This window comes from Candoia aspera, chromosome 1 (assembly GCF_035149785.1).
Source record: "Candoia aspera isolate rCanAsp1 chromosome 1, rCanAsp1.hap2, whole genome shotgun sequence".
Classification (NCBI taxonomy): Eukaryota; Metazoa; Chordata; class Lepidosauria; order Squamata; family Boidae; genus Candoia; species Candoia aspera.
This window is the reverse complement of record NC_086153.1, coordinates 297,598,591-297,626,268: the sequence shown is the minus strand read 5'-3', so window position 1 is coordinate 297,626,268 and position 27,678 is coordinate 297,598,591. Positions and strand designations below refer to the sequence as shown.

At 40.6% G+C, this 27,678-nt stretch overlaps 1 protein-coding gene across 1 annotated transcript in view; it reads left to right on the top strand.

Moving 5' to 3' along the window:
* Window positions 1-21,754, top strand: part of SPTLC2 (serine palmitoyltransferase long chain base subunit 2) — a 79,824-nt gene extending 58,070 nt beyond the window's left edge. The window contains exons 10-12 of the mRNA XM_063290174.1: window positions 16,879-17,014; window positions 17,565-17,694; window positions 20,394-21,754. Of these exons, the coding sequence (XP_063146244.1) occupies window positions 16,879-17,014; window positions 17,565-17,694; window positions 20,394-20,513 (386 nt within the window). The 3' untranslated portion in view covers window positions 20,514-21,754. The remainder of the gene's footprint in view (window positions 1-16,878; window positions 17,015-17,564; window positions 17,695-20,393) is intronic.
* The last annotated feature ends 5,924 nt before the right edge of the window (window positions 21,755-27,678 follow it).

Below are 27,678 nucleotides of genomic sequence, written 5' to 3'. Positions count from 1 at the left end.
AAATGTTTGTTTAGTTGACAAAGCAGAATTTTGCATACAGTTTAAATATAAATTGCTCTTAATTTGGAAATTAGGTAATTTGCCTCTTCATGCCTTACAAATTATTTTTTAAAAACTTAAATCAAGGCTGAAAATGTTTGGTTGTACCATAGGTATTTCTCTCTTGAATTTCCTCCAGTAACACAGTTGTTAATGTGGTGTTGAATTATCACCTTGGGAACTCAGAGACCAGTCAAAACTAATTTGAACAGAGCAAAACTTTTGTTGTTGTTGTTGCTGACCTCAAGAATCCCAAGCTGTGCAAAGGAGCTGTTGGGAAAACAAATACTTTGTGGGTCATAAAGAGTTTCCTGCTTCTCCTCAGGGGACTGACAACTTTAAAACATCACTTAGTAGTGTTGTAGTTCTGGCAGGGGGTCTTTTAAATCTAACACACTGCTCCTCGCCTTGCAGTTCCTCAAGGCATAAAAGAGGCTTTTGGAAAGTTCTCTTTATTTGGTGTAGGTAGAATGTTTTTGGTTCTTATAGAGGAATGTTCAGAGATGCTGAGCACTCGGACTTTTCATTCGGATATTTAGCCGGGCTTTGGTAGTTCTGAATAGCTGCCCACTTGAAACACTAGCTGAAAATGTTAAAAATACTGAAACAATTGTCTGTTGATAAAAGAAGTGGTGGACATCCGTTTTCCTGTAAGAAGGATAGATAGTGTTTGAACCTATGCCTTCTGCCAAATGACAAATCTGTTTGAACATATGTACTCAACTCCAGCCAGCATCATCACAGATAAATAGGTTATGTTCCAAAACATTTGGAGGACTCCAAGTTGCCATCCTTTCTGAAAAAAAATGAAAAAGTTGTCTGCATTATAAAAAATGTGAAAGTGATATTAAATCAATAACTAAACAACTCTTAGCCTTATCAGTGATATGGCCTTATTTGTTTATCCTATATTTTCTTGAATTTTTTCACAGTAAATTGTAGTTCTTGTATGTGAATACTTTTTTATTTTAAAATACTGCAATCCATTTTATTTCTAAAATGAGTTTATGCCATCCCAGTGTGGAAAACATTTTAATTGGAATGTTTGAATATATTGAATTTTGCCTAAGATTGAGGCTTTTTGCTACATTATCAGTGGACTTGAAAAAAATGGAAAATAATAAGCAAATTTTAAAGCCCTAAGTAAAACAGAAAAATCTTCCTGCTTTCTGTAGTAGTAATACAAAACAAATACCAAAATCTTTTTCTAAGTAAGCCTGGAGTCAAGGCAAAGGTTAGCATTATTGATTTCTCTAGAGAAACACAAGCAGATGGCAAATATAGTCTACACTGTCATGTAAAGCAGCTAAATATTTTGTAAGCATCCCAGATTCCATGGCTTGTAAATGAAGTGCTTCTGATACATGTTCCCTATGTTTCCTCCTCCTGGCATTTCTTGGATGCTGAAAGCACACTTGAAAAAAATATAGGGAGAAAGATTCTTGTTGCCCTTAGTTTAATTCCTGCTTATTTTTTTTCCAGTCCTTACTGTGACTTAGAATATATGATATAATATATTTTGGGTTTTATTCAGTAAGGTGAACATTCATATAAAACTATAAAACAGATCAAAATATGTCAGTTCAGTTCCAGAATCTATATTTTCTGGCTAATTTTCCCTCTTTAAGCATAGATTATTTTTTAATTTATTTCGAAACCTGGGATTTAAGGTGTTTCATCTCTCTGTCATTGATATAGGTATATATGCATGTTGAAAAACATTAATGCTATATTTTATTTATCAACTAATATGGATTTTACATATTACTATATGCTTGTATGATATTCCATTTCAGTGGCTAAAGCTCTGTTAATAAAATGCAAGTGCAGTATAGGACTGTGTATGAAATCATTTTGCTGCGTAAAGAAAATGGCATTGTAGAGAAAGAGCTTAACTTTTTAAGATTTATCACCTCAGTGCAAGAGACCTTTACACAACTGCAGTGATATATCCTATCCAGTAATGTATGACTATCACAACATTATTAAACTGGAAGTTACTATCCAATCGCTTTTTGCGTCTTGGGAATACATCCCATCATCAAAGAATCCAAATGATTGCCATTGAGAATCTTCCTAGCCAGTCTTTCACTTCTTGTATTTGTGACTCTTTTCCAACGCCTCATCCTTTTGTAGAAAGGAATGAAGAAAGCTTTATATATGCCTTCAATTCCTTCGCCCTCCTACCAAGCACTACATAGTCCCTTGCAGTGTCTTCAGGGCTATGTCTGGTTGTATCACTGGTTCCCATGAGGTTTATGACAGCTACTCTTCATCTAGGGAAGCATCCTAAGTGATGAGACGCTGGAGTCTGTCTGACTCTTCTTTACAGGCTTGGGCCTTTGGGTCACATTTGTTCATTTCTCCATCCTGTCTGTTTGGCTTTCATCAATATTCTGGGAGGCTTGCTAGTGCTGTTATGCTTCCACAATCCTTCCTCTGTCCAATTTACCACTTCTACAGAGTATCTGCTTCTCACACAAGGATAGTATGCCTACTCAGGGACTTTGTTGGGAACTTAAAGCCATTCACGGCACACGGCCAGGTTATTCTCAGGACCACCTATCTCCAGTTGAGTCAAACAGTATCATCTAGCAGGACCCAGGAGGATTTACATGATTGCCAGCTGGCCTGTTATATTGTGTGTATGTGTGTGCTGGTTTTTATCTTGTTTGTATTCTTATTTTTTTAATTTGACGTTAGCAACCCAGAGTTGCAATTTCCAGTATGGGCAATTTTTTAAAAAATAAATAAGTAAACCTACAGTTGAAAAGAACTTTAGTAGGAAGCACAAATACTGTAGAGGGCATAGAGAATGGCCTTGAAGGACATTGGGAAGTCCTGTTACCAAGGCAACAAGCAGACAAACACAGTTTAGGATAATTCCAAGAGACTAATTGGTTTCTTAGACTGATCTACAGTATAGGGCTGACACATATATTGCATGTGTCCATAGAAATGGCTTCTGCTGTCTCCTCAGTGCTTTCTCAGCCTATGTAGCTACAGCACAGAACTTTCTCTGTAGTTACCATAGCAAGCTGAGAGGGTGGGAGCATCATATTACTTACTTTGCTTAGTTCTTATTTATTTTTAATAAATAAACAAAAAAATACCTTTGTTTAGGACAGGGATCACAGACCCATGGCTTTCAGGCCACAAGTCACTCTATGAGTCATTTTCTGCATCACTGTGAATCACTACATTCCCATAATCATCTAGTTCAGACCTCAGTGATGCTATTGTTCAATATTTACATTATATTTTGAAGGTGTTAATCTTGCAAAACAGCTGTACTGTAATCTGAAATTCTCTAAATTACAATGAATTTAATAATTTCCCCTGTGCTTAGGCTAACTGTCAGCTTTCAGCCCACAATAATTTGACATTCAAACAGAATCCTGTAACTGAAATCCATTCATAAATGTTCTGCATTCTGCAATGAGGGAAATCAGGTTTTGACCTTCTACATGACATTCTGTCAGATATTTCAAGATTGTTGTCCTGTCTGCTTTTATTCATCTTTTGTGAAGGCTGAGTGTCTTCAGCTACTTCAGACTTTTCTTAGGGATTAGTTTCTAGCATTCTGATCATTCTTGTTGCCCTTCTTTGAATCTGGCCTAAATTTTTCTAAATAAATTGGACATACAGTAGTACGTGAGGTCAGATCTGACCAAATCAGAATAAAGTAAAACAATTACTATATGTAATTTGGAAATTATACTTCTCTTGATGCAACCCAAAATTTCATTTGCTTTCTTTTGTAGCCCCATTACTTTGATGGCTCATACTCAGTTTGCAATCAACTACTACTCCAAAACCATTTTACAAGTACCATTACCAAGACATGTTATCCCCCTCCTGGTTCTTATATATGTACATTTGATTTCTCTTTCCTACATGAAGAACTCTGCATGTATCTCTGTTAAATTGTATCTGTTACTTTCAAGTCATTTCTTTAATCTACCAGGATAGTTTTGAGTGTTGTTTCTGTGTTCTGGAATACTAGCTCTTTCACCCAATGTTGTATAATCTGCAGATTTGATACATACCCCCTCTTCATCAAGTCATTACTAAAAATATTGAATAATAGAAGATTTAGGATTGAATTTTGTGACACCTCACTTGATACCTTTCTTCATGTTGTTGAGGAGCCATTAAGAAGCTCTCTTTAAGTACAGTTTGTAAATTGGTTACGTGTCACTTAGTGTCATGCCAAATAATTATAATGCTTGAAAGATCAATATTCAAAACTAATTAAAATTTACAGAATATCCAGTTTTTATTTTCTTTTTGCTTTGTTGTTGTTTATTCGTTTAGTCGCTTCCGACTCTTCTTGACTTCATGGACCAGCCCACGCCAGAGCTTCCTGTCGGTCGTCAACACCCCCAGCTCCCCCAGGGACAAGTCTATCACCTCTAGAATATCATCCATCCATCTTGCCCTTGGTCGGCCCCTCTTCCTTTTGCCTTCCACTCTCCCTAGCATCAACATCTTCTCCAGGCTGTCCTGTCTTCTCATTATGTGGCCAAAGTATTTCAGTTTTGCCTTTAATATCATTCCCTCAAGTGAGCAGTCTGGCTTGATTTCCTGGAGGAGGGACTGGTTTGATCTTCTTGCAGTCCAAGGCACTCTCAGAATTTTCCTCCAACACCACAGTTCCAAAGCATCGATCTTCCTTCTCTCAGCCTTCCTTATGGTCCAGCTCTCGCAGCCATATGTTACTACGGGGAACACCATTGCTTTAACTATGCGGGCCTTTGTTGTCAGTGTGATGTCTCTGCTCTTCACTATTTTATCGAGATTTGTCATTGCTCTTCTCCCAAGGATTAAGCGTCTTCTGATTTCCTGACTGCAGTCAGCATCTGCAGTAATCTTTGCACCTAGGAATACAAAGTATTTCACTGTTTCTACATTTTCTCCCTCTATTTGCCAGTTATCAATCAAGCTGGTTGCCATAATTTTGGTTTTTTTGAGGTTTAGCTGCAAACCAGCTTTTGCACTTTCTTCTTTCACCTTCATCATAAGGCTCCTCAGTTCCTCTTCACTTTCAGCCATCAAAGTGGTATCATCTGCATATCTGAGATTGTTAATGTTTCTTCCAGAGATTTTAACTCCAGCCTTGGATTCCTCAAGCCCAGCTTGTCGCATGATGTGTTCTGCATACAAGTTGAATAGGTAGAGTGAGAGGATACAGCCCTGCCATACTCCTTTCCCAATCTTAAACCAGTCTGTTGTTCCGTGGTCTGTTCTTACTGTTGCTACTTGGTCATTATACAGATTCTTCAGGAGGTATACAAGATGACTTGGTATCCCCATACCACTAAGAACTTGCCACAATTTGTTATGGTCCACACAGTCAAAGGCTATAGAATAGTCAAAAAAACAGAAATAGATGTTTTTCTGAAACTCCCTGGCTTTTTCCATTATCCATCGGATATTGGCAATTTGGTCCCTAGTTCCTCTGCCTTTTCTAAACCCAGCTTGTACATCTGGCAATTCTCGCTCCATGAACTGCTGAAGTCTACCTTGCAGGATCTTGAGCATTACCTTACTGGCATGTGAAATGAGTGCCACTGTTCGATAGTTTGAACATTCTTTAGTGTTTCCCTTTTTTGGTATGGGGATATAAGTTGATTTTTTCCAATCTGATGGCCATTCTTGTGTTTTCCAAATTTGCTGGCATATAGCATGCATTACCTTGACAGCATCATCTTGAAAGATTTTGAACAGTTCAGCTGGGATGCCGTCGTCTCCTGCTGCCTTGTTATTAGCAATGCTTCTTAAGGCCCACTCAACCTCACTCTTCAGGATGTCTGGCTCTAGCTCACTGACCACACCGTCAAAGCTATCCCCGATATTGTTATCCTTCCTATACAGGTCTTCTGTATATTCTTGCCACCTTTTCTTGATCTCTTCTTCTTCTGTTAGGTCCTTGCCATCTTTGTTTTTGATCATACCCATTTTTGCCTGGAATTTACCTCCAATGTTTCTAATTTTCTGGAACAGGTCTCTTGTCCTTCCTATTCTATTGTCTTCTTCCACTTCCACGGATTGCTTGTTTAAAAATAATTCCTTATCTCTTCTGGCTAACCTCTGGAATTTTGCATTTAATTGGGCATATCTCCCCCTATCACTGTTGCCTTTTGCTTTCCTTCTTTCTTGGGCTACTTCTAGTGTCTCAGCAGACAGCCATTTTGCCTTCTTGGTTTTCTCTTTCTTTGGGATGTATTTTGTTGCCGCCTCCTGAACAATGCTGTGAACTTCTGTCCAGAGTTCTTCCAGGACCCTATCTACTAAGTCCAGTCACTTAAATCTATTCTTCACCTCCACTGTATATTCCTTAGGAATATTAGTGAGCTCATATCTAGCTGATCTGTGGGTCTTCCCTAATCTCTTTCGTCTGATCCTAAATTGTGCAAGAAGAAGTTCGTGATCTGAACTACAGTCAGCTCCAGGTCTTGTTTTTACCGACTGTACAGATGTCCGCCACCTTTGGCTGCAAAGGATGTAGTCAATCTGATTTCGGTGTTGTCCATCTGGTGAAGTCCATGTATAAAGCCGTCTCTCAGGTTGTTAGAAGAGAGTGTTTGTTATGCAGAGTGAGTTGTCTTGGCAAAATTCTATCAGCCTATGTCCTGCTTCATTTTGTTCTCCCAGGCCATACTTACCTGTAATTCCAGGTGTCATTTGACTGCCCACCTTAGCATTCCAGTCTCCTGTGATGAAAATAACATCTCTTTTAGGCGTGTTGTCCAGTAGGTGCTGCAGATCCTCATAGAACTGCTCTACTTCAGCTTCTTCAGCATCTGTGGTTGGGGCGTATATTTGGATCACTGTGATGTTAGATGGCTTGCCCTGAATTCGAACTGAGATCATTCTGTCATTTTTTGGATTGTATCCAAGCACTGCTTTAGCCACTTTACAATAATTATGAAGGCTACTCCATTTCTTCTGTGGTCCTCTTGTCCACAGTAGTAGATCTGGTGGTCATTTGATGTGAAGTGGCCCATTCCAGTCCATTTCAGTTCACTGACGCCCAAAATGTCTATCTTTAATCTTGACATCTCACCAAGAACCACATCCAATTTGCCCTGGCTCATAAATCTTACATTCCAGGTTCCAATGGTGTGTTGATCCTTAGAACATCGGATTCGCCATTCACCACCAGCACCGTCGGCCGCTAGCCGTCCTTTCGGCTTTGAGCTAGCTGCGTCATCACATCTGGGGCTATTTGAACTCATCCTCTGTTTCTCTCCAGTAGCATTTTGACCATCTCCTGACCTGGGAGTCTCATCTTCCGATGGTATACCGACATATCTCTGGTTGTACTGATCCATTTAGTTTTCACGGCAAGAATACTGGGGTGGGTTGCCATTACCTTCCCCAGGGATCGCATTTAGTCTGACCTCTCTGTCTTGACCTTCCCGTCTTGGGTGGCCCTTCACAGTTTAGCTCATGGCATCATTGAGGTGCTCAAGCACCAGCACCACGACAAGGTAACGATCCTTTGCTGAAGTCTTTTTGCTTACTTATATTTAATATTCTAAGACATTTACATAATAAAATATCAAGAATTTCAGTATATCATATAAATATTGTATCAAAATAACTTGTACTAAAATTGAGAATATGGAGCAATATATGGTCTATACAACTAGACTTAGTAATATGTTAAAGGATTGAGCTAGTTTTATACTAACCTTTTATGGATATGCTCTTAAGTTCTACAAATGTTACTTATTTATATAAGACAATGAATAAATGAGTAATTTATTCATTGTCTTATATAAGTGAGTAACATTTAATCTAACAAAATAAGTATCTCTTTCTGATTTTACTAGCACTACTATATTTTATCTTCTGGTTGTTATCAGTAAATACGTAGGAAAAAAATATCAGACTTTGATAGTGAATACCCAGAACCCTGTTCTTTGAATAAGGCAGGACCTCCCACACTCATTATACTTCCCACCCTGATTATTGATTATCATTGATTGAAACATCTGACTCTAATTTCCCCTTCAAATGAATTGATAATCCTAGAGATTCACATACTTTGCCACACAAAAGTTTGTTTGTTTGTTTGTTTGTTTGTTTATTAGATTTTGCCACCACCCATCTCCCCCCAAAGGAGGGACTCTGGACGGTTTACAACCAGGATAAAACATTAAAATACCATAAATAAATATAAATACAAATATAACATTAAAAATAAATACAGTATAAAATCCAGATGACGATGCTAGTTGGAATATCACTCACATTTGTCTAAGAGGCCATTTAGGGTGCTAACCATCTCCAGGGGTGATTACTCCCCCTCCCGCCCCAAGCGAGGTAGCAGAACCAGGTTTTTAGTTTTTTTCGGAAGGCCACAAGAGATGGAATCTGTCTTATCTCTGGGATCAGGATGTTCCAAAGGGCGGGAACCACTGCAGAGAAGGTGTGCTTCCTGAACCCCACAAGATGGAATTTTCTTACAGATGGGGCCTGTAACATACCCTCTCTGCATGATCAGGTGGGATGGGTAGATCTAATGGGGATGAGACAGTCCCTCGGGTATCCTGGTCCCATGCCATGTAGGGCTTTAAAAATCATAACCAACACCTTGAATTAGACCCGGAAGCAAACCGGTACCCAAGGCAGCTCGTGTAGCAATGGTGTAATGTGTGCCGATCTAGGGGCACCAAAAATTGCTCGCGTGGCCACATTCTGGACCAGCCGTAGCTTCTGGATACTCTTCAAGGATAGCCCCATGTAGAGCGCATTACAGTAGTCTATATGGGAGATGACCAGGGCATGAGTGACTTGCAAAGGACCTCCCAGTCCAGGAAAGGGCGTAACTGGTGCACAACACAAAGTTGTGCAAAAGCCCTCCTGGCCACGACTGCCACCTCCTCTTTGAGCAGGAGTCATGAGTCCAGGAGGACCCCCAGATTATGCATCAGGTCTGTCTGGGGCAGTATGACCCCCTCCAGAACCAAAGATGTTAAATTCCCAGATACCAAGGAGCCCCCCACCCACAGCCACTCCGTCTTACCCGGGTTCAGCTGAAGCCTGTTGTTCCCCATCCAGACCCCCACAGCCCCCAGGCACCTGGAGAGGATGGTCACAGCATCACTTACTTCATCCAGGATGGAGATGTATAATTGAGTATCATCAGCATATTGATGATACCTTATCCCATGATGACGGATGATCTCACCCAGCAGTTTCATGTAGATGTTAAAAAGGAGTGGAGAGAGTACTGAGCTCTGCGGCACCCCACAAAGGAGAGGTCAAGGGTTGGACCTCTTGCTCCCTATCACCACCGATTGGGACTGGCCCTGGAGGAAGGAGATGAACCAGTGCAGGACCACGCCGCCCACCCCCAACTCCCTGAGCCACCCCAAAAAGATACCATGGTCAATGGTATCGAAAGCCACTGAGAGGTCAAGGAGACCAAAGATGGATGCACTCCCGCCATCCCACTGCTGTCAGAGATCATCCATAAGTGCGACCAGTGCTCTTTCCATTCCATATCCGGACCTGAAACCTGACTGAAAGGGGTCTAGATAATCCATTTCATCCAGAAGCCTTTGGAGCTGCAGTGCCACCACCTTCCCCAAAAAGGGGAGGTGGGAGACTGGATGAAAGTTGTCCAGAACAGTAGGGTCCAGTAATGGCTTTTTGAGGAGTGGGTGCACCAGCAGCTCCTTAAAGGCTGCCAGAAACACCCCCTCTCTCAAGGATGCATTAACCATCGCTTGGACCCAACCACATGTCACCTCCCTGGCAGCTTTCACTGGCCAGGAGGGGCATGGATCTAGCTGACAGGTGGTGTTTACAGTCCAGAGGGTCCTGTCCACTTCCTTGGGCTCAACAGGATCAAACTGCTCCTAGATAACAGGGTAAGTCCGCTCCCTCGGCATCTCCACAGACTCTGCCTCACACTTGGAGTCCAACTTAGAGCGGATCCGAGTGATTTTATCCTGCAGATGCTCAGAAAACTCCTCAGCACAGCCCTGAAGATAGGCCACCGGACCCCCCCTTACCCAGGAGGGATCGTGTGACCTTAAACAGGGTTGCTGGTCGGCATTCTGCAGATGCAATAAGAGCAGAGAAATACTGACATTTTGCAGCTCTTACCATCGCAAGGCAGGCCTTAATAGCGGCTCTAGCTTATGTTTGGTCAGATTCGGTCTTTGTCTTCCTCCAGCAGCACTGTAGATGTCTCTTAATCCTCTTCAGAACCCTCAGTTCCTCTGTGAACCACAGGGAATGCCAGGTTCGATGGGACAAGAGAGGCTGCATAGGCACGATCCTGTCCAAGGCCCCGGCTGCCTCCCTATTCCAGGCAGCAGCCAGGGCCTCCGCTGGACCATGCAGCAGATCCTCGGGTATGACCCCCAGCTCCCTCTGAAACTCTGCCAGGTCCATCAGTCACCAGGGGTGGACCACTCGAATTGGTCCTGCCTCCCTGCGGAGGGGGACGGCATAAGAATCTCAGGGCTACCAGAGCGTGATCTGACCATGACAATGGGGTAGCTGTAAGTCTCCCCTCAGATCACATTGCCACTGCTCCGACAAGAAAACCAAGTCCAGTGTGAGGCCACTGTCTCAAGTCAGGTCCCGAATAATCTGAGACAGACCCATGGCTGCCACGGTAGTCATGAACTCCCGAGCCGCCTCTGAGGCACACCCCAGGGACGGCAGGTTGAAGTCCCCCAGAGCCATAAGCCTGGGGAACTCCACTGCCAACCCTGAGACGGCCTCAAGCAGCTCGGGCAGGGAGGTTGCTACGCATCAGGGAGGCTGGTACAGTAGCAACAGTCCCAACTGTTCTTGGAACCCAACTTGAAGAACAGCTACAATTATGTAGCTTTGGATCATTTTCCTCAATGAATAAATGAACACATATAATTTTTGACTCCTTTGTTTAATTGGGTACTCTTTATCTAGTTTTATGCCTTGTGTGGAGAACAGATCATGTTTTAGGTTACTCTGTGTGTGTGGGTGTCCCGCCTTTATTATTTTTATAAATAATTCAAGGCGGCGAACATACCTAATACTCCTTCCTCCTCCTATTTTCCCCACAACAACAACCCTGTGAGGTGGGTTGGGCTGAGAGAGAGTGACTGGCCCAAGGTTACTCAGCCAGCTTTCATGCCTAAGGCGGGACTAGAACTCAGTCTCCTGGTTTCTAAGTCCAGCACCTTAACCACTAGACCAAACTGGCTCTCTATTTATTTATGTAGAAATACTGAAAATTCAAAAGGATTCACAACTTTTAAGCACCACGGTAGTTGTTTTACAATTCAATCCACATTCATTCTTTCTATCCTCATCACTCATTCATTCTTGACCCTCTTTTTTTTTTACTACACATGCTTAAGTATTCCATTCCTGCCATATTCATACTCTCCTTTATGTTTCTCTTGAAATATCTAACTCTCAGTTCCATAGAACAAAGTGGCAGAACAATGCTTTTATCACACCTATTTTAGCTTTTTGGAACCTTCACAACAGCCCACATATTACTCACTGCTTTCAACTGACTTTTGCAAATCTTAAAATTTCTCCATTTTCTCATAGTTAGTAAACATTTGACCAAAGTGTATAAATTTATCTTGCATAACTTGCAGTCATTCATTTTGTTTACCTGTCAAACACAACCACAGGTAGTCCTCACTTACTGACTGCAGTTGGGACCAGCAACTCCGTCATTGAGCATGTGGTTTTAAAGTGAAACTTCATGTGACTGCACCCAACTTACTATGTCAGTTCCGGCTGTGGCTGTGAAGTAAATCACCCGCGGGCATTAAGTGTGGTGTCACATGACCATGACTTGCAACTTCCTGCCAGCTTCCCCATTGTCCTTGTTGGAAGCTGGCTGTGAAGGTTGCAAATAGTGATCACATAGACCATGGGATGCTTCAACCATTGTTAAGTGCAAGCTGGTTGCCAAGCGCCCAGATTGCAATCACATGACCGTGGGAATGCTGCGTCAGCCGCAAGTTCAAGGACCAGTTGTAAATCCCCTTTTTCAGTGCCATTGTAACTTCAAATGGTCACTGAATGAGCAGTGAGTAACCAAGGACTACCTGTACCTTAGTCTTCAATACATTAAGTTTTAGATCTGTAATGGCGCCATACAATCTGTCTAACACTCATTGCAAATAATTCAGGTTGTTAGCTAGGAACACAGCACTATCTGAAATCAAAAAACACATGCTCATGTCTCCAACCAACACACTGTTGACATCATCACAACAATTCCTTATACATTTATCTATAAATACCATAAACAATCAAGGGAACATCACACATTGTTTTCTTACTTCCTGCTCTGTGTTGAAGCATTTGCTAAGCATTCAGTTTACTATCTCAGTTTCACTTCCATCGTACATCACTCTTACTACATTCAACAGCTAATCTTCAGTTCTGTGTTTGCACAAAACATATAATTCAGGACTAACGATCATGCATTTTTTAAAAATTCACTAACAAGCAATAAGCTTTTTTTCCCCACATTCTCAGATTTCTCAGTGATACACAGAAGAGCAAAACCTAGTTTGCGCATACATCTGCATTGTACTTCCCAAATTTTGCTCATTATCTCCTCTCAGAATTCTGCCAAATACCTTTCCAGGCAGAATGAAATAATAGTTATTTGATTTAAAAAGCCAATTAATAGACAAGTACTTGAGGCAGCCTTATCCCCTGTAGTTTTTGCATTGTGAGGAACATAGATGATCTTGGAGAAGATCTACACTGACTGTTAGCAAAACATGAGCTTAGTCTGGGGAAACAAGACAGCATGAGAAAGTCACCCTGCCTTGACTCTCTTTATTTTTAAGAGGGAGGGAAGTGGAAATGCTATCAGGTTTTCAAGATTCTGTTATTTACCTTATATGAATAATGTAGTATTCTAGTATTTCTTGTGTCTGTTTTCTGACCTGGCCTACCTCAAAGAGCTAATATATGTTTTCCTTGGAAAAAATGTCTTAATTGATCCCCTATACAAACTTTAGGCATGCATGCAGTCTTTACACAGATGTTAAACAAGTTGCATAGGCACTCCATAAGCAAAATATATCATATTTTAACAATTCTCCAGTTGTATCATCTATTCCTGTACCTATTTGTTTGAGTGTTGAAATATACAGGTAGTCCTCAGCTCACAACCATTCATTTAGCGGCTGTTCGAGGTTACGACGGCACTGGAAAAAGTGACTTGCACAGCATCCCTGCGGTCACATGATCAAAATTCAGACACTTGGCAACTGGCATGTATTTAAGATTTTTGCAGCATCCCAGGGTCACATGATCACCATTTGTGACCTTCCCAGCTGGCTTCCAACAAGCAAAGTCAATGGGGGCAGCCAGATTCACTTAACAATCATGTGGTTCACTTAATGACCATGGCAAAAAAGGTCGTAAAATTGGGCGTGACTTACTTAATGACCACATCATTTAGTGATGGAAGTCCCAGTCCCAGTTGTGGTCATAAGTTGAGGACTACCTGTAATAAAAAATCTAAACAATTTAAAGACCCGCCTGTTGCAGAAGCATATATCAATTCAGCAAACTTGAATGATACACTCTGCAACCAGTGGTTACAGAGAAACTGATGCAAGCAAGAAAAGTTAAAAATTGTTAAGCTAAATAGTTAAATTGTAGGATGTACGTAATGGGATCCTTGGAGACAATGGGTAAATAGAAGAGCAGATTGTGGAAAAAGACAGTTAAGTTCTGGGTAGACCTGCTGGCTCCAGGTTATAGTTTAATTAGCCCCAGCCTCTAAGGTAGTGGGAAAGGGAATGGAAGAAAAAAAAGCAGTTTGGGGAGGAGGGAAAGAGCTAGCTCAGAAACATATACAAAGAAGGGAAAACAACGAAAGGTTTGACAGGGATCCCACTCCCTTTTTATTGGCAGAAAGACTAATTGCAAGCAGTGGTTAGAACAAAGATGTGAGGCTTGGCACAGAGAAACTAGGAGAATCAGCCGACACTTTTCCCAAACGTGGAGCATGAGGAGCCCAAACTCTCCTCTATTCAGCTGGGGGGTGATTTGTTGGTGGGAGAGCCAAGAGGAGAAGCAGGCTAGATTCAGATAGGCCAGAGAAGAGGAGCAAAGTGAGAGAAGAAATACACTCCACCTTTAAGAAGACTGTTAACTCAGTATCTTAGTGTCGTTTAAAGTTCCTGTTATGCTGCGTGTTGTAGTATTCATGTGTTTGTGGGCTTTTTCTTAATGATACGTGTAAAAGCCGTAAAAAAATTCACGATTAGAGGTGGGATATTCTTTTTCTTTCTTACTGGATGCTGGGAAGGGAATAACATCTCCTCAGGTACCACTGGATTGGAGCAGTGTTATTTATATAAGCCCCAGCAAGGTAAATAAATAAATAAACCTTAGAGTTCCCCCTGCTGGTGGAAGGTTTGGCAGCAGTTAACGAGAAAAAATTCATAGGAACTAAAAGGGATCCCACTTGGGAAACCTCTGGGGGAATCAGCTCTCAAACTTAGTATCACCTTCTGTTGCTACAGTAGGAGTTACACATCTGAGCAAATACACCCTAAATAATCTACATATTAGTGACTCCAAAACTCAACAAATTTGCCTGGAAATTTGGATGAATGAATGCAAGATTAGTCTAAAAAATGATAAGTGATAAGCTTGTCCAGATAGCACTTTCCATCTGCAGGCACCTGAAGAAACCAACAGGCAGCAAATCTAGGCATAACCGTGCTACTGTAAATCAGACTGACTTGTTTTTTATGTGTTCCAAAATGTCAAAATTATTTTGCAACCTCTTTTTACATAGGCAGGGAAATCTGTAATATATTAGGTCTGTATCCTTGCTTGGTATCTTATGGTTAGAAGTCTTTAAAAATCAAAATACATTCTCCATCTTCAGTTTCTAATTTGATTTTCTCACATAAACAAAATTGGGATTGGCTGTTCTTCATAATATTGATACTGAAGAATTTTGCTTCAGCTATTTTGTACTGTGCAGATATGAATCTGAGAATCCTTTGAATTCTAAACTAGTATTTAAATATCCTCCTTCCAAAACGGGGGTTATGGGTTTGGGTTTTGGTGAATGAATTTATGGAGCAGTCTGAAGTTTTCTATTTAGAACAGTGATGGTGAACCTATGACACACGTGTCAAAAGTGACACGCCACAATGTTTTGGGTGACATGCCAGTGTTCACCAACACTTGACAACAAGGGGTGTGTCTTGGCATGAAGGGGCCCAAAGGGGTGCCTTTGAGCGAAGGGGTGTGCTTTTGCTGGCTTTGCACAAAGTGGCTGTTGTTGTTGTTGTTATTACACCTTCACGCAAAGCAAATTGCAAGTGGCTTCTGCAGGAACTGGCTTTGCGCAAGAGGGAGCAAGAAGACGGCCAGGTGGGCTGGGGGGATGGAGGGCAGGGCAGCAGGGGTCTTGGAGGTGGCAAGGGCAGCTGCGGCTGGGACTGGGCTGGGGCGACTGCGGCTTTCCCGGATGTGGCAAGCAGTCCCAGAGCCGCAGTTCTGAGGCTGCTTGCCACCCCTCAGGGCAGGGTGCAGGGTGGTCAAAAGGGCAGAGATAGGGGAGATAAGTGGGTGGAGGGAGTTGCCTTTTGTTTGTTCGATTTCTTTGGTAACTCAAACCACACCACACATGACTGGATTGTATTTTTTTAAATAAATGAATATGTAAAGAATTGTTTCTCTTTTATTCAGGGGGTGGGTGACATGCCAGCAGAGTCAAGTTAGGCATTTTCCAAATTTTTGACTGACTGAGCCCGAAAGGTTCACCATCACTGATTTAGAATGAAACTAAATGATATCATGATGTAAATGAGCCAGTTTGTTGTAGTTGTTAAGGCACTAGGCTAGAAACCAGAAAACCATGAGTTCTAGTCCTGCCTTAGACACAAAGCCAGCTGAGTGACCTTGGGCCAGCTACCGTCTCATAAGAGGGAAGCAATGGCGAGCCATTTCCAAAAATCTTGCCAAGAAAACTGCAGGGACTAGTCCAGGTAATCACCAGGTGTCAACACTCACTCGAAGGCCGCCCCCCCACAAGATGTAAATAGCAACATTCCTTGTGTATATAATTTTATTTATTTACATGTTAGATTTATATCCCATTTTCCTTCAAGTACACAAGATAGATTACGTAGCTTTCCATCTTCCCATTTTTCTCAGAACAGCCTTGTGGGATTGGTTTCAGTAAGAGACTGATACTGGCCCAAAGTTGCCCAGTGAGCCTCCAGTGAGGCTGAAGTTGAACCTGGGTGCCCTTGGGCTCTAGTCCAACTACTTACATCGTTACACCACATTGACATTTGGCTGTGGCTATAATCTCAAATTATATTTTTGCGTTTCTGGTTTTAGTGGAGAAGTTATCTTGATAACTTCTCAAAAGTTCTGTCTAAAACTTTTAAGTGCAATTTCTGTCTTGCTGTATGGGATCCAAGTATTCAATCTCACCTGAACATACCTTTTTTTATCCAGCCATTTTGTTGATATCCAAAGAAAAGTTAAGACACTCCTTAATAGTAATCTATCACATTTTAATGGATTTTTTTTCTGTCTTGTATATTTGAGTCTTCATAAGATTGGTCATTAGCTAATATTTAAGATTTGTAGAAAAGCAGTATTAATGAAAAAACAAAAGAATGTATACATATCTAATTAGCTTCCTGATTCAAGAACACATTGAAGGTGATACCAAGGCAGAAATAGTAATATCTAGCTGTATAATTTTTTATGCTTAGATTCTCCTTTTCTCTATTCAAATTCATACTAATATCACAGCATGGTTTTGCAAAAATGTGATAAAACTGGATTCATTATTTTTTTCAGGCAAGCTCCGTATACAACAGTTGACAGAGAACACCAGATATTTCCGAAGACAACTTAAGAAAATGGGATTTATAATCTACGGAAATGAAGATTCTCCTGTTGTACCTCTGATGCTCTATATGCCAGCAAAACTTGGGTAACACTTGGAAATGGTTCATAGTTTACACCCTGAAAAGTAGTCAGTTTTAAAGAGAAAGAGCTGTGGCAAAAGATAAAATTTTCTAATGTTGGAGACTCTTATTTTTAATAGTCTGTATATAACTTCAATATCACTTTTAGTTTTCTTTTTTGTAGCACGTAGAATTGCAGAGCAAAAAGACTGACTTTTCTACTCAGATAGTCCTCAGCAAGGGAGGAGTGTAGTAAAATTCTTAGTAAGTGAACTCTCAATGTGAAGTTGCTGTGTTATAGCAGAGACTTCCAAGTTTAAGTTACAAATCCATTTAGAAACAGCCTGCTGAAAGACGGCCCCTGCTACATAGAACCTTTCAACTCTGAGAATTTAATACAGTGAATTTTTTTGGAGAGGGCCACCTTAAGACTAAACAAAAAGATATTCTCTTTCTAAGTCAAAGCAGTCAACAGTAACCTCTCAGGCATTCTTCACCAACCCCGTCCCCTTTATGCTAAAAGCACTGATCTTGTGTTGTTGTGGTTTCATTAGTCCTGCCTTGGTCCCTTTACAGTGCACTTGGACGAGAGTTGTTGAAACGGCAAATAGGCATTGTTGTTGTGGGCTTTCCTGCTACCCCAATCATTGAATCCAGAGCGAGAATTTGTTTGTCTGCATCTCATAACAGAGAGATACTAGATACTGTAAGTACCTACATTTGTGTCTGTTTTGTTCTTCTCTAAAAACAAAATGTTTGGTTTTGTTTAAATATAATTAGTTATAGCAATTAGACATCAAAGAGCTACTTTGTTCAGGAGTGGATCACATGAGTCTTGTGTCTAGGACACATCAGTAAATAAGTGGGGAGCTCTGTTTATTTCATAATTTATATTAAACAAGTAAAACGAATACAACAACCTAATACAGAAATACATTTTAGACAGACAGACAGATAGATAGATACTATTTTTTTAAAAATTAAAAAGTGCAGGAAAAAACCAATACAAAAGAAAAGAAAAAAGGAAGAAAAAAATAGAAAAAGAAACTTCCCCCTTTATCCCCAGCAAGTATAACCAACGTTAACGGCTTATCACTGTCTCTTAAAATATAGCCAAATACTTTTTCATTTCATACCTCACCCCATTTTCTATAAACCCATCTCTAAATCTTCAGTTCTCCTTATTAATCAGCAAAAGTCCAGTAAGGGTTATCAGAAATAACAACTTAAATATTTATATCTCCATTTCCATTTAAACAAATTCCCCCTAATCCCTCTCTTCAAATAATCAAAGTCCAATCCCAAATTAGCAATTAAACATTACCAAGAATAACCATCATCGTCCAGTCCCAATCAAAAAAGCCATTAAACATTACCAGAAATAGTAACCTGTTATTTATATATCAAAAGTAGCAACATATGTATTACAAATTAATCCATTACACCCATTATTTTATTACCAAAAATAGTTATCATCATCTAATCCCAGTTAGAAAAACCAGACATCACCAGATAGCAACCCATTATTTTAACCATGATCAAATAAACCAGTTTTGTATTTTTTCTTCTTTCTCCCAGCAGTCTTTTAAGTCCCACAAATAAAGTTCTAACATGTTTCCTCAAAGTCTGTCTTCTCTCAAAATTCTTGTCATCTTTATCAAAGTCCTTTTGTAATTCCAGTGTAGTAATTCCAGTAAATCCCGTATATTCCAAAATAAGAAGATAATCCACATCACTCTTTTGATTTATTATTTGTATATCTTTTTTTAATTTTTAAGTCATCATCCAATTCCATTTGTAAATACAATATTTCCATCTCTTACTTTTGAGTTGTAATTTTTAAATCCATCTTAATGTCCATTTCAGTTTTATTCAATGGGGCTTGTTCCTCTTCAATAACACCTTTTGATTCCATTATAGAATTAAATAGCTCAAGAACTTCTTGGACTCAAACATCAAACATTTCCTTTGAAGTAGCCATCTGGTGCCCTCTAGTGTGCACCCTTCAAAGTCTTATTATCAGCTTAAAATATAAACAAAAGATTTTTTCCCACAAGAAAGGATCTTTTCAATTAACTTCAAAGTCTTTCTTTAATTCAAATTCATCTGAACCCTTAATCCGTTTAAAATCTTTCTGAAATCAGCATTATAATCATCCCTTTGCTGTATATTGCAAAAAAAAAAAAAAATCTTACAAAACTTTAAACACATAACTTACTTTCTAATCGGATTGGAGAGAAACTCACCCAGTGAATACCAGACTTGTGGTTCTGAAGGTTTTCTTTAACAAACAATAAGAAAAAATAAACTCCAAAGTGATTAAAAAGATGAGGTTTGGTTGAACTTTTGAGTCCATAAAAGGCTACATTAATGGCTACATTAACAGCTCAGGGTAAGATGGATCCTGCAACTCCCAGCTGATCGCAAGAGGCTGCAAAAACTTCAGTTTCTTCTGTCTACTCACAAAAAAACAGCTGTCTAGAGTACATATGGGTAATCTGAAGATCTCTCCTTGCTCTGGAGAAAATTTTCAGCAATTCGGATCCAGTATCCAGCTGCCTTTTTGGCCGTAATATTTCCCACAATCTGTGGAATGTCTGTTCACCATTCCTTACCAGAAGTGATTCTTTCTGAGTTAGAGACTTCATGTGTTTGTTACTTGGCCCACTGTACTGAATCAACTATTGTTTTATGCACCAGTAGTATTCAAATAGCAAGCTAAAAAGACGAGTATATGAAGATATTCTAGATAACTTTTGTAACTTTATCCTGATGATAATATCTGCACTTGGAAAGATTTGAAGTGACTTTCTCACATATGGGTTAGGATAAATCTAGTTAATGGGAATTTATAAGAGTGCAGGTGAGTGTAGGTGAAAGCATTTTGCTTTTATGTGCCAAATTATAATCTAATTTAACAATAACAGAATTTTAGCATATTGTCAAAAGCTTGCTACATACAGTCTTTAGCAGCTCCTGAGAAATCCATTACTTGGGCTTTTTATTTCAATAAGACACTATTAACTTTTTTTAAAAAGATGCCAGATTTTTCTTTCAAATTATTTAAAAGGTCATGATCTAAATAGTCAAGCGTCTTATGTAACCTTTGTACATATGTGTGGGTACACATGTGCGTGCATACCATAGCTCTGTTAGATTGTGGTATAGGGTAGATATCATTATAATTCCATTGGCTATGCACTTGATGTTATTAGATAATCTTTTTCCTGAGGTTTCACCTTTCTTAATGAAACAAAAGGGAATATTGGGAAAGAACTAAAACTACTAAACACTTGTCCTATATAAGCCTCTTCATGACTCTAATTAGTTCTTTAAATCCTAGCTGTAGCACTTCACCGCACCCCCAAGCAGTAAACTTTCTTTGTATGTGTTTTATTTTTCCAGGCTTTAAAGAAATTAGATGAAGTTGGAAACCTCTTGCTATTGAAATATTCTCGTCATCGAGTGGTACCTCTCCTTGACCGACCGTTCGATGAGACAACATATGAAGAGATGGATGACTGAACTCTTTCGATGGGTTTTGTGAATTGAATATGCTCCCCAGAACTTTATATGGCTCAAAGACCAAGGTTCTTGAGCCCAACACTTAATGACTGCTCAGCATAAACAGAATGACTTTTTACTCACAAAACCAAAGTGGCCACAAGAGCTATGAAATTATGTGTGGTAAATGGCAAAACAAAACCATTGCTTCAAGGTCCTGCTATAGGTAGGTGCCTGACTTGCATTCTTAAAATGCTGCCTCCTTGTTTATGTTGCAGTAAGATCCCACTGACTTCTGTTGGCACATCTGCATTACCCATCGTACTGCCATGGAGGCTCTGTTGGCATGTTAGGGGGTGCTGCAGTGTTTCTGTTGCTTTTATTTTTCTCATTACTAATGTCTGACCTTTGTCAGAATATATGACTGGCCAAATGAATCATTTAAGGTTTCTGAGGAGATTACTGAGAGCTAATGAAAATATATTGAACAGAAAGAATCAAATATTTCCTTTTCCCATTATTTCATGCTGTTGGGAGAGTGCCTTTTTATTATTAAAATGATAGCCGACCTACCAGTTTAAGGAATATTATGTTCATAAAGGCACAAAAGAGGAAGTCTTCCAGAACATTGGCCACTTTGGTTTTTCAGGCTGAGTATCAAGCTTTCTGCATTTGGGTAAGTAGCAAATAATATTTGAGAGCAGGAGAGGTTTTTATGTGAGCATTTTCTTTTTCTTGAATGGAATTACTCATGCATACTCGTTTCTATTTTCTTCATAGAGAGTATTACAAAATTGTATCCTTGTGAATTCAGTTGATGTATTCCATCAAGGAGTTTGTATTTTTCCCCAATATGGTAAATATTGACTATCATGTCCTACAGAGTGAAGCTATAATAGTTACCATGTAAATTTAACATAGTAATTTATCTTGGGCAAGCTTCATCATAGAATGACATTGGAAATTGAGTTCTGGCTGGTTATATTAGGAATTTTCTGTATGAAACATTTTCTATATGAAATTCTGAATTTCAGTTGCTGGTATGATGATTTTAGATTGACTGTTTAGATCTCTGATTATGAAGAGGGTTGAAAAGAGACTGAACCAAAAATTAAGAGCCAATTTTGTCTCTATGGGCTTGACATGATATCATTACTCTTTTGGGGACCACTAGCAGAATTATGATCTGATGGAAAAATAATTTATGTATATAGCTATTTGTGGCAACTGGCAAAATGATGTTCTCTCAATAAAAGTGTATAAAGCATTGGACCATTATAGACCATTTTCTATAAAGCATTGACCAGTATGTCAAAAACGTGACATCATTAAAAAAAACCCTCTCAAAGTACAAAACTGCACTGAAAAATGCAAATCCTTCTGTTGTCTTTTTGCCAAATGCACCTTCTTGAGCCAATATTTCACTGAACTCTACATTAAAATTGTTTGCATTTTATGTGTAACTGTAAAGAAAGTTGTGAAATAAACTAAGTGAAAAAACAATGTATGGAGCCAGAGGCTTATTAGCCTGAAAGCTAATGGTGGCCCATATTTTGGTAGTCAGCAGACAGGCTTGCGTTGTAAGTTACAATTTGAAAGTCTTAAATTGCACTGTGCTCCTACTCTTCTCTGTTGGTAATAATGTACATATATCCTAGGTTTTTAAAATAAATGTTAAACATTTTAAATGAACTTTTTAATTAACTTTTTAATTTTTTCCAGAAATACAACTTTTTTACACTGTGAGGAAATCATACAAATTTGGGTGCCATATGGGAAGGGAGGAAAAAGAGAAGCAGATTTTACATTTAAGAAAATAACAATGCATGTTAAGCTGAAAAACTGCTTGACAAAATCTATTTGTGTTCTGCTTAATAAAGAGTTCACAAAAAGGTGTCTGAACATTTTATTTCTTTAAAAAAAATGGTTAAAATTCTTGTAGAATATAAAGCCATAATACTGGCTGATGTTTTTGTATGCCAGGCCTTCATGGAATTTGAATGTTGACAGATGTTGAGCTGAAATTAGGTGAAACCTGTGAGATTGAACACCTAGGTCAGCTGCCCTGTGACCTGCTTCAGACAACTTAAACGCAGACCCTACCTTTGGAAATTGTAAGGTAGATAACACTGGAATAAAATTGACTATGTAGTAGGGAACAGAAAATGGACAAGTACATTCCACTCAGCTAGGATTTTTCCAGGTCCAAATTGTGGGAAAGAGTATGAATTATCAGTGTTAAATTTAGAAGCTAAAAAGCTTCTAAATTTATAGAACATAGAATAAAAGATCAGTGTAAGAATCAGATTTGATTTGTAGAACATAGAATAAAAGATCAGTGTAAGAATCAGAGTCAATACACTTAACCGATATGAAAGAGAATCTGAATAGTTCTGGGAAGAAGTAAGAGACATTATGAAAACTGAAGTGGAAAAAAGTTTTCATAATAGCCAGGATCAGGCAGAGGATGAAATCCTGGTCAAGAAGGAAAATCAGTGACTGAAAACAGCAATATCAAGCAAGAAAGGATAAGGAAAGGTAACACAGTCAAGAATATCAATAAACAGAAGAAAATAATAAGAAAAGGAAAATTAATATTTTTAAGATCAGCTAAATCACAAGAAAAAGCTATAAGTAGAATAATAGAGTTTGTAAGAGGCCATTTAAACCAGTGAATCCAGCTCTTAGCTCAGTGCATTCCAAATTAAAGTATCCCAGATGGATAGCCTTCACTTGAATGCATCCAACGAAGGAAATGCAGTAAATAAATCCTTTCACGTTGTACTGCTACAGTGAACCATGCTTGAAATGAATTATGTTTTGCCCTTTCCAGTCAGGATTCAGGTGTAGGGATGGGACTGAAACTGCTTTGGTTGCTCTTGTCAATGACCATTGGAAGGACCAGATAGCGGGAGTGTGATTCCAGATCCTATGGCCATTGATATCCATGTTAACTTTCTGGACTGACTGCAAAAATTGAGAGTAGGATTGGAACAGTTTTGTTTACAGTGCTGCTGCTTCAGTAGTCGGCCAGTTGGTGGTGGAAAAAAAGTTGAGCACTCAGGCACACCATTATAGGGTGCTGCAAGACTCAATCCTGTCGCCTTGCTATTTAATGTCTACATGATGCAGCTAGCAATAGAGATGTAATTTCAGACTTAACAAGATTGTTGTCAGCCTTGCAAGGTAGTCCAGACACAAGCACACCCAGAAGTACTTGTTCTAACTTTATTGTAAGGTTACGTTAACAGAATCTTGCAAGTCTGAAAGTACATCTCTCCTTCCTTGCCTTTACAGTTCAGGAAACTAGGGAGGGTCCCTTCTGAGATGTTTGCCATGCCCCCATTCCTTCTGTGGGCTCAGCTGTCTCTTACCTGACCATTGTCTAGTCTGCGGCTCTTCATCCTGTCTCCCAAGGTCTTTCCCACATACCATTACACAAGGCAACAAGGGCTAAAGCATTAAGTCCAGAAGATCCAGATAAAGTTTGGAAGTAGCTCAGACAGATATCTCCCTAATTCACTGACCTATAAGGTGGAGGTACCGCAAAATGAAACTTGCAAGATTCTGTTACTATAGCCAATCTTAATAAAGATAACTTGTAGACATCCTGTAGAGTTGATTTCATGTTCTGGTCTACTAGTGGGGCTGTCGTCTAGAAATAGTCAATCTCTGACTCTGGATGCAGTATGCTTCCTCAGGCAAAGCAGGCTGTCCTTGATTCATAGCTCCTGCTTGAACAGCAAGTAGAGGCCTTCACACAATTACATATTCTGTTCCAGTTGCAGCCATTCCTGGATCAGAAAGTGTTGGTCATGGTCATTCATGTCCACATCACTCTGCAGCTGGATTATTGCAATTTTTATATGGGGCTGCCATAGAAGGCCATCTGGAAGATTCAGCTGGTTCAGCATACATTGGCCAAGGAAACATACTAAGGTTTCAATCTAATTTTCAAACTTTCTTGCAGTACAAGCAGAGCCAAAAGGAAACAAATATTCCAATAGTTGAATTAAAGCAATGCTGTGTTTCTGAATCTTGTAGCCCGTGCTTTCCTTCCCACTTCCTGTAAAACTTTAACATGAGATAGGGTAAGTCTTGCCCCCCACCCCTTCACCAACCCAACAATCTTGCTGAGAACAATTCCACCCAGCATTCATTTCTTCAGTCGAATTTTGGAGGTATCTGTTTGGGATTGAGGTGTTCTGTGTGAGACAGCATTCCTAAGAGTGGGAATCTGACCTGAGTAATGATTAATGAAGTACATTTTAAAGTTATAACAGAAATGAGATTTATTTATCTATATACTAGTAAAATTCTTTTGTCTGTTTCTAACCATTAACTGGGCAAAATGGTGTGTCATAAGCCCAAGAAAGCGTCCAAAATCCAGGACTCATGATTTTTTTTGTCATACACATGACAAAATCTGATTTGATGATATTTTCAGGTGAATACCATTTAAACATTACAAAGTTACTTGAGGACCTGTGCCTCAGATTCTTGCTTTAATGCCACAGAGATGCCAAAAATGGCCAGATCCTGATTAGTAATCTTTCAAATGCAGTGAATGGCTTGAAAGGTAATTTAGGAGAAGGAAAATTACCTGTGATCTATAAGATTTTTTTTGTCATACACATGACAAAATCTGATTTGATGATATTTTCAGGTGAATACCATTTAAACATTACCAAGTTACTTGAGGACCTGTGCCTCAGATCCTTGCTTTAATGCCACAGAGATGCCAAAAATGGCCAGATCCTGATTATTCTGGCTGAGCTGGGGACAAAGATAATTTGTGATTACTGTAATTTCTGGTTGATTCCATATAAAAATCAGATGATTTTATTTTTAATTTCCTTTGATTTTGTACCACATTACCACCAAAACTACCACAATGCCATCAAAATTATAGAATCTGTGTTTTTTTTCTAACTAGCCACTCAGAAAGAGGTGGTTTATGGCTTGATGGTGTTTCAAGTATGTTTTTTTAAAAAGTGAAAAAAAGATTATCCATGTCCCAAATACAAGACTCCTGAACTCTAGCAATAACAAAACAAACCTCAAACCTGTTATTCTGATATCTAGTTGTGTACAGAGACTGCAAACTGTGTTTGGGCAATGGCTTCAGGTGAATCTCATGTGAATCTCATGTGGATCCATACTCCTGTCCAAGAACCATATTTTGCACCATTGTGGCTTCCAATATGTCCAATCTGTTACTGGGGTGGGTTAAATGCATTATTTTAAATGGATGAAGGTTTCATAGGATCCCATGTAAAATTTATAGAGCTGCCCAGAGTTACTGGTTTGAGATAAATAAATAAATAAATAAATAAAAATTGAGTGAAACCAGAAAGATCTGTGCCTCAGATTCATGTTTATGAACTGGTTATTTGATGTTGGTTTTAGGTGAATCCCATCTGAAAATCATATGAAATCAAGACAGCCCATGTCTTGGATTCATGTTTTTGTGCCATAACCTATCATAATGATGATTCATGCAAGTCCCATATAGGAATCGTGAAGATCCTTGCCCCAGAACATACTTTCGTGCCATGTTGGACCCCAAAATGGTTAGACGCATGATCACTATGTCTCACTATCAGTAGAGTGCACACAACTGAGGTCTGACCAGTGAGACTATTAGGTGCGATTGTGGTTTCATTTGGAAAACTCGTATCATCTGTAGTGTTTCAGATCCATACTTTTGCACCACAGCAGCATCAAATACTATTATATTTTTGTTTGTGATAACTGGTTTAATGTAGTAATCTGTGGTTTTATAGTGGTTTAGCTGATGTCATGTAAAAGCACACAAATCAAGAGGATCGATCCGAGCCTCAGGTCCACGTTTTGGACCAAGATAGACCCCAAAGCCATTGTAAGTCAAGTCTGTTATAAAAAGAGAATTATATCAGACGGAAGCTGTTGTCAGATGAGACAAGTGGAGCACACCGGATTTCCCCACTTCTCTATTTCCTTACGGGGGGTGGGGGTGTTGCGCGTGTGCGTGTATTCATTCATTCCTGCGGCACGCGCTCACTCCCGGGCGTGGGAGCGACGAACCTCCCGCGGGCAACGTCACCGAAGGCTGCGGCTCGAGGGAAGCCAAACCACTGGAGGGAGAGCAAGAGCTGCAGAGGAAGCTCCACTTCTGGGGCCGCGCGAGGAGACGACGAGCGCTCCGCGAAATCCGAGAGCGGGCAGGTCCGGGCCCCGAAAGTGCCGGATCGCGGCAGCCGGGCTGAGGGAGCCACGGGGGCGCCGGGGAAGGGAGGCGAGGCGAGGCGGGCCAAGAAGGGCCGAGCTAAGGGACCGGGGGCCCTTGGCTGGCGCGGGGAAGGCAGGCGAGGCTGGCTGTGGGGGAGGGGGAAGCGAAAGTGCCTCGCGCCACAGGAGCGACAGCCTTGGAACCGTCCTCCGGGGAGGCTGCGGCGAGGGAACCGGCCGGAGAATTGCAGGACAAAGAGCTGCCCAGAGTCTTCGAGGGGGGCTCGAGCAGAAAGGAGGGGGGCGAGGGCGCGCCCCGCAAAATGCGAACGGAATGGGACTCCTCCGGCAAAGGAGCGGCCGGGAGCTAGCTGCAGCTGCGGCAGGCGCAGCAGCCGAGGCAATCAGGGGCCGGGAGATGCGGCGGCTGCAGGCAACGCGGCGCCTGGCCGGGTCCGAGAGGTGGGCAACGTGTAGATCGGCGGCCGGGGGACGTGGGTTTCTTCCGAAGATGACCCGGGCTTCGGGATGAGGCGGCGACAACTGCGGAGGCAGCGACGGTTCTGAGGAGACCCGAGGAGTGCTCGGCCGGGGGGGACTCTGTTTTTCCACTTCCCGAGCCGGGTGGCTTCGGAAGTATCTGAGCGCCGCTGCTTGAGATTATTTGGGCGACGCGAATGAACCACGTGCGGTGGACAGCCGGAGTCGGAGCGGAAGAAATCGGACTTCTAGCCGCGGGACGACGGAGGGGAGCCGCTCCCTCCTCTTCTCCCTGCACCTTTTCCAATCTGCGGCTCCTCTCGCGCCAGCGTCCTCCTTCATCACCGGGGCCTGACCGGGCGCCGGCCCAGAGGTGGGCAATAAAACCCGGTGCTCAGAAAACGGCGAATTGCTGAGAGGAACGGAGGAAACGCGAACTGCGGCGGAGGCCGCGGGGCGGGGGCCGCAAAGTCTCTCTCTCATTTGCCGGCTCTGA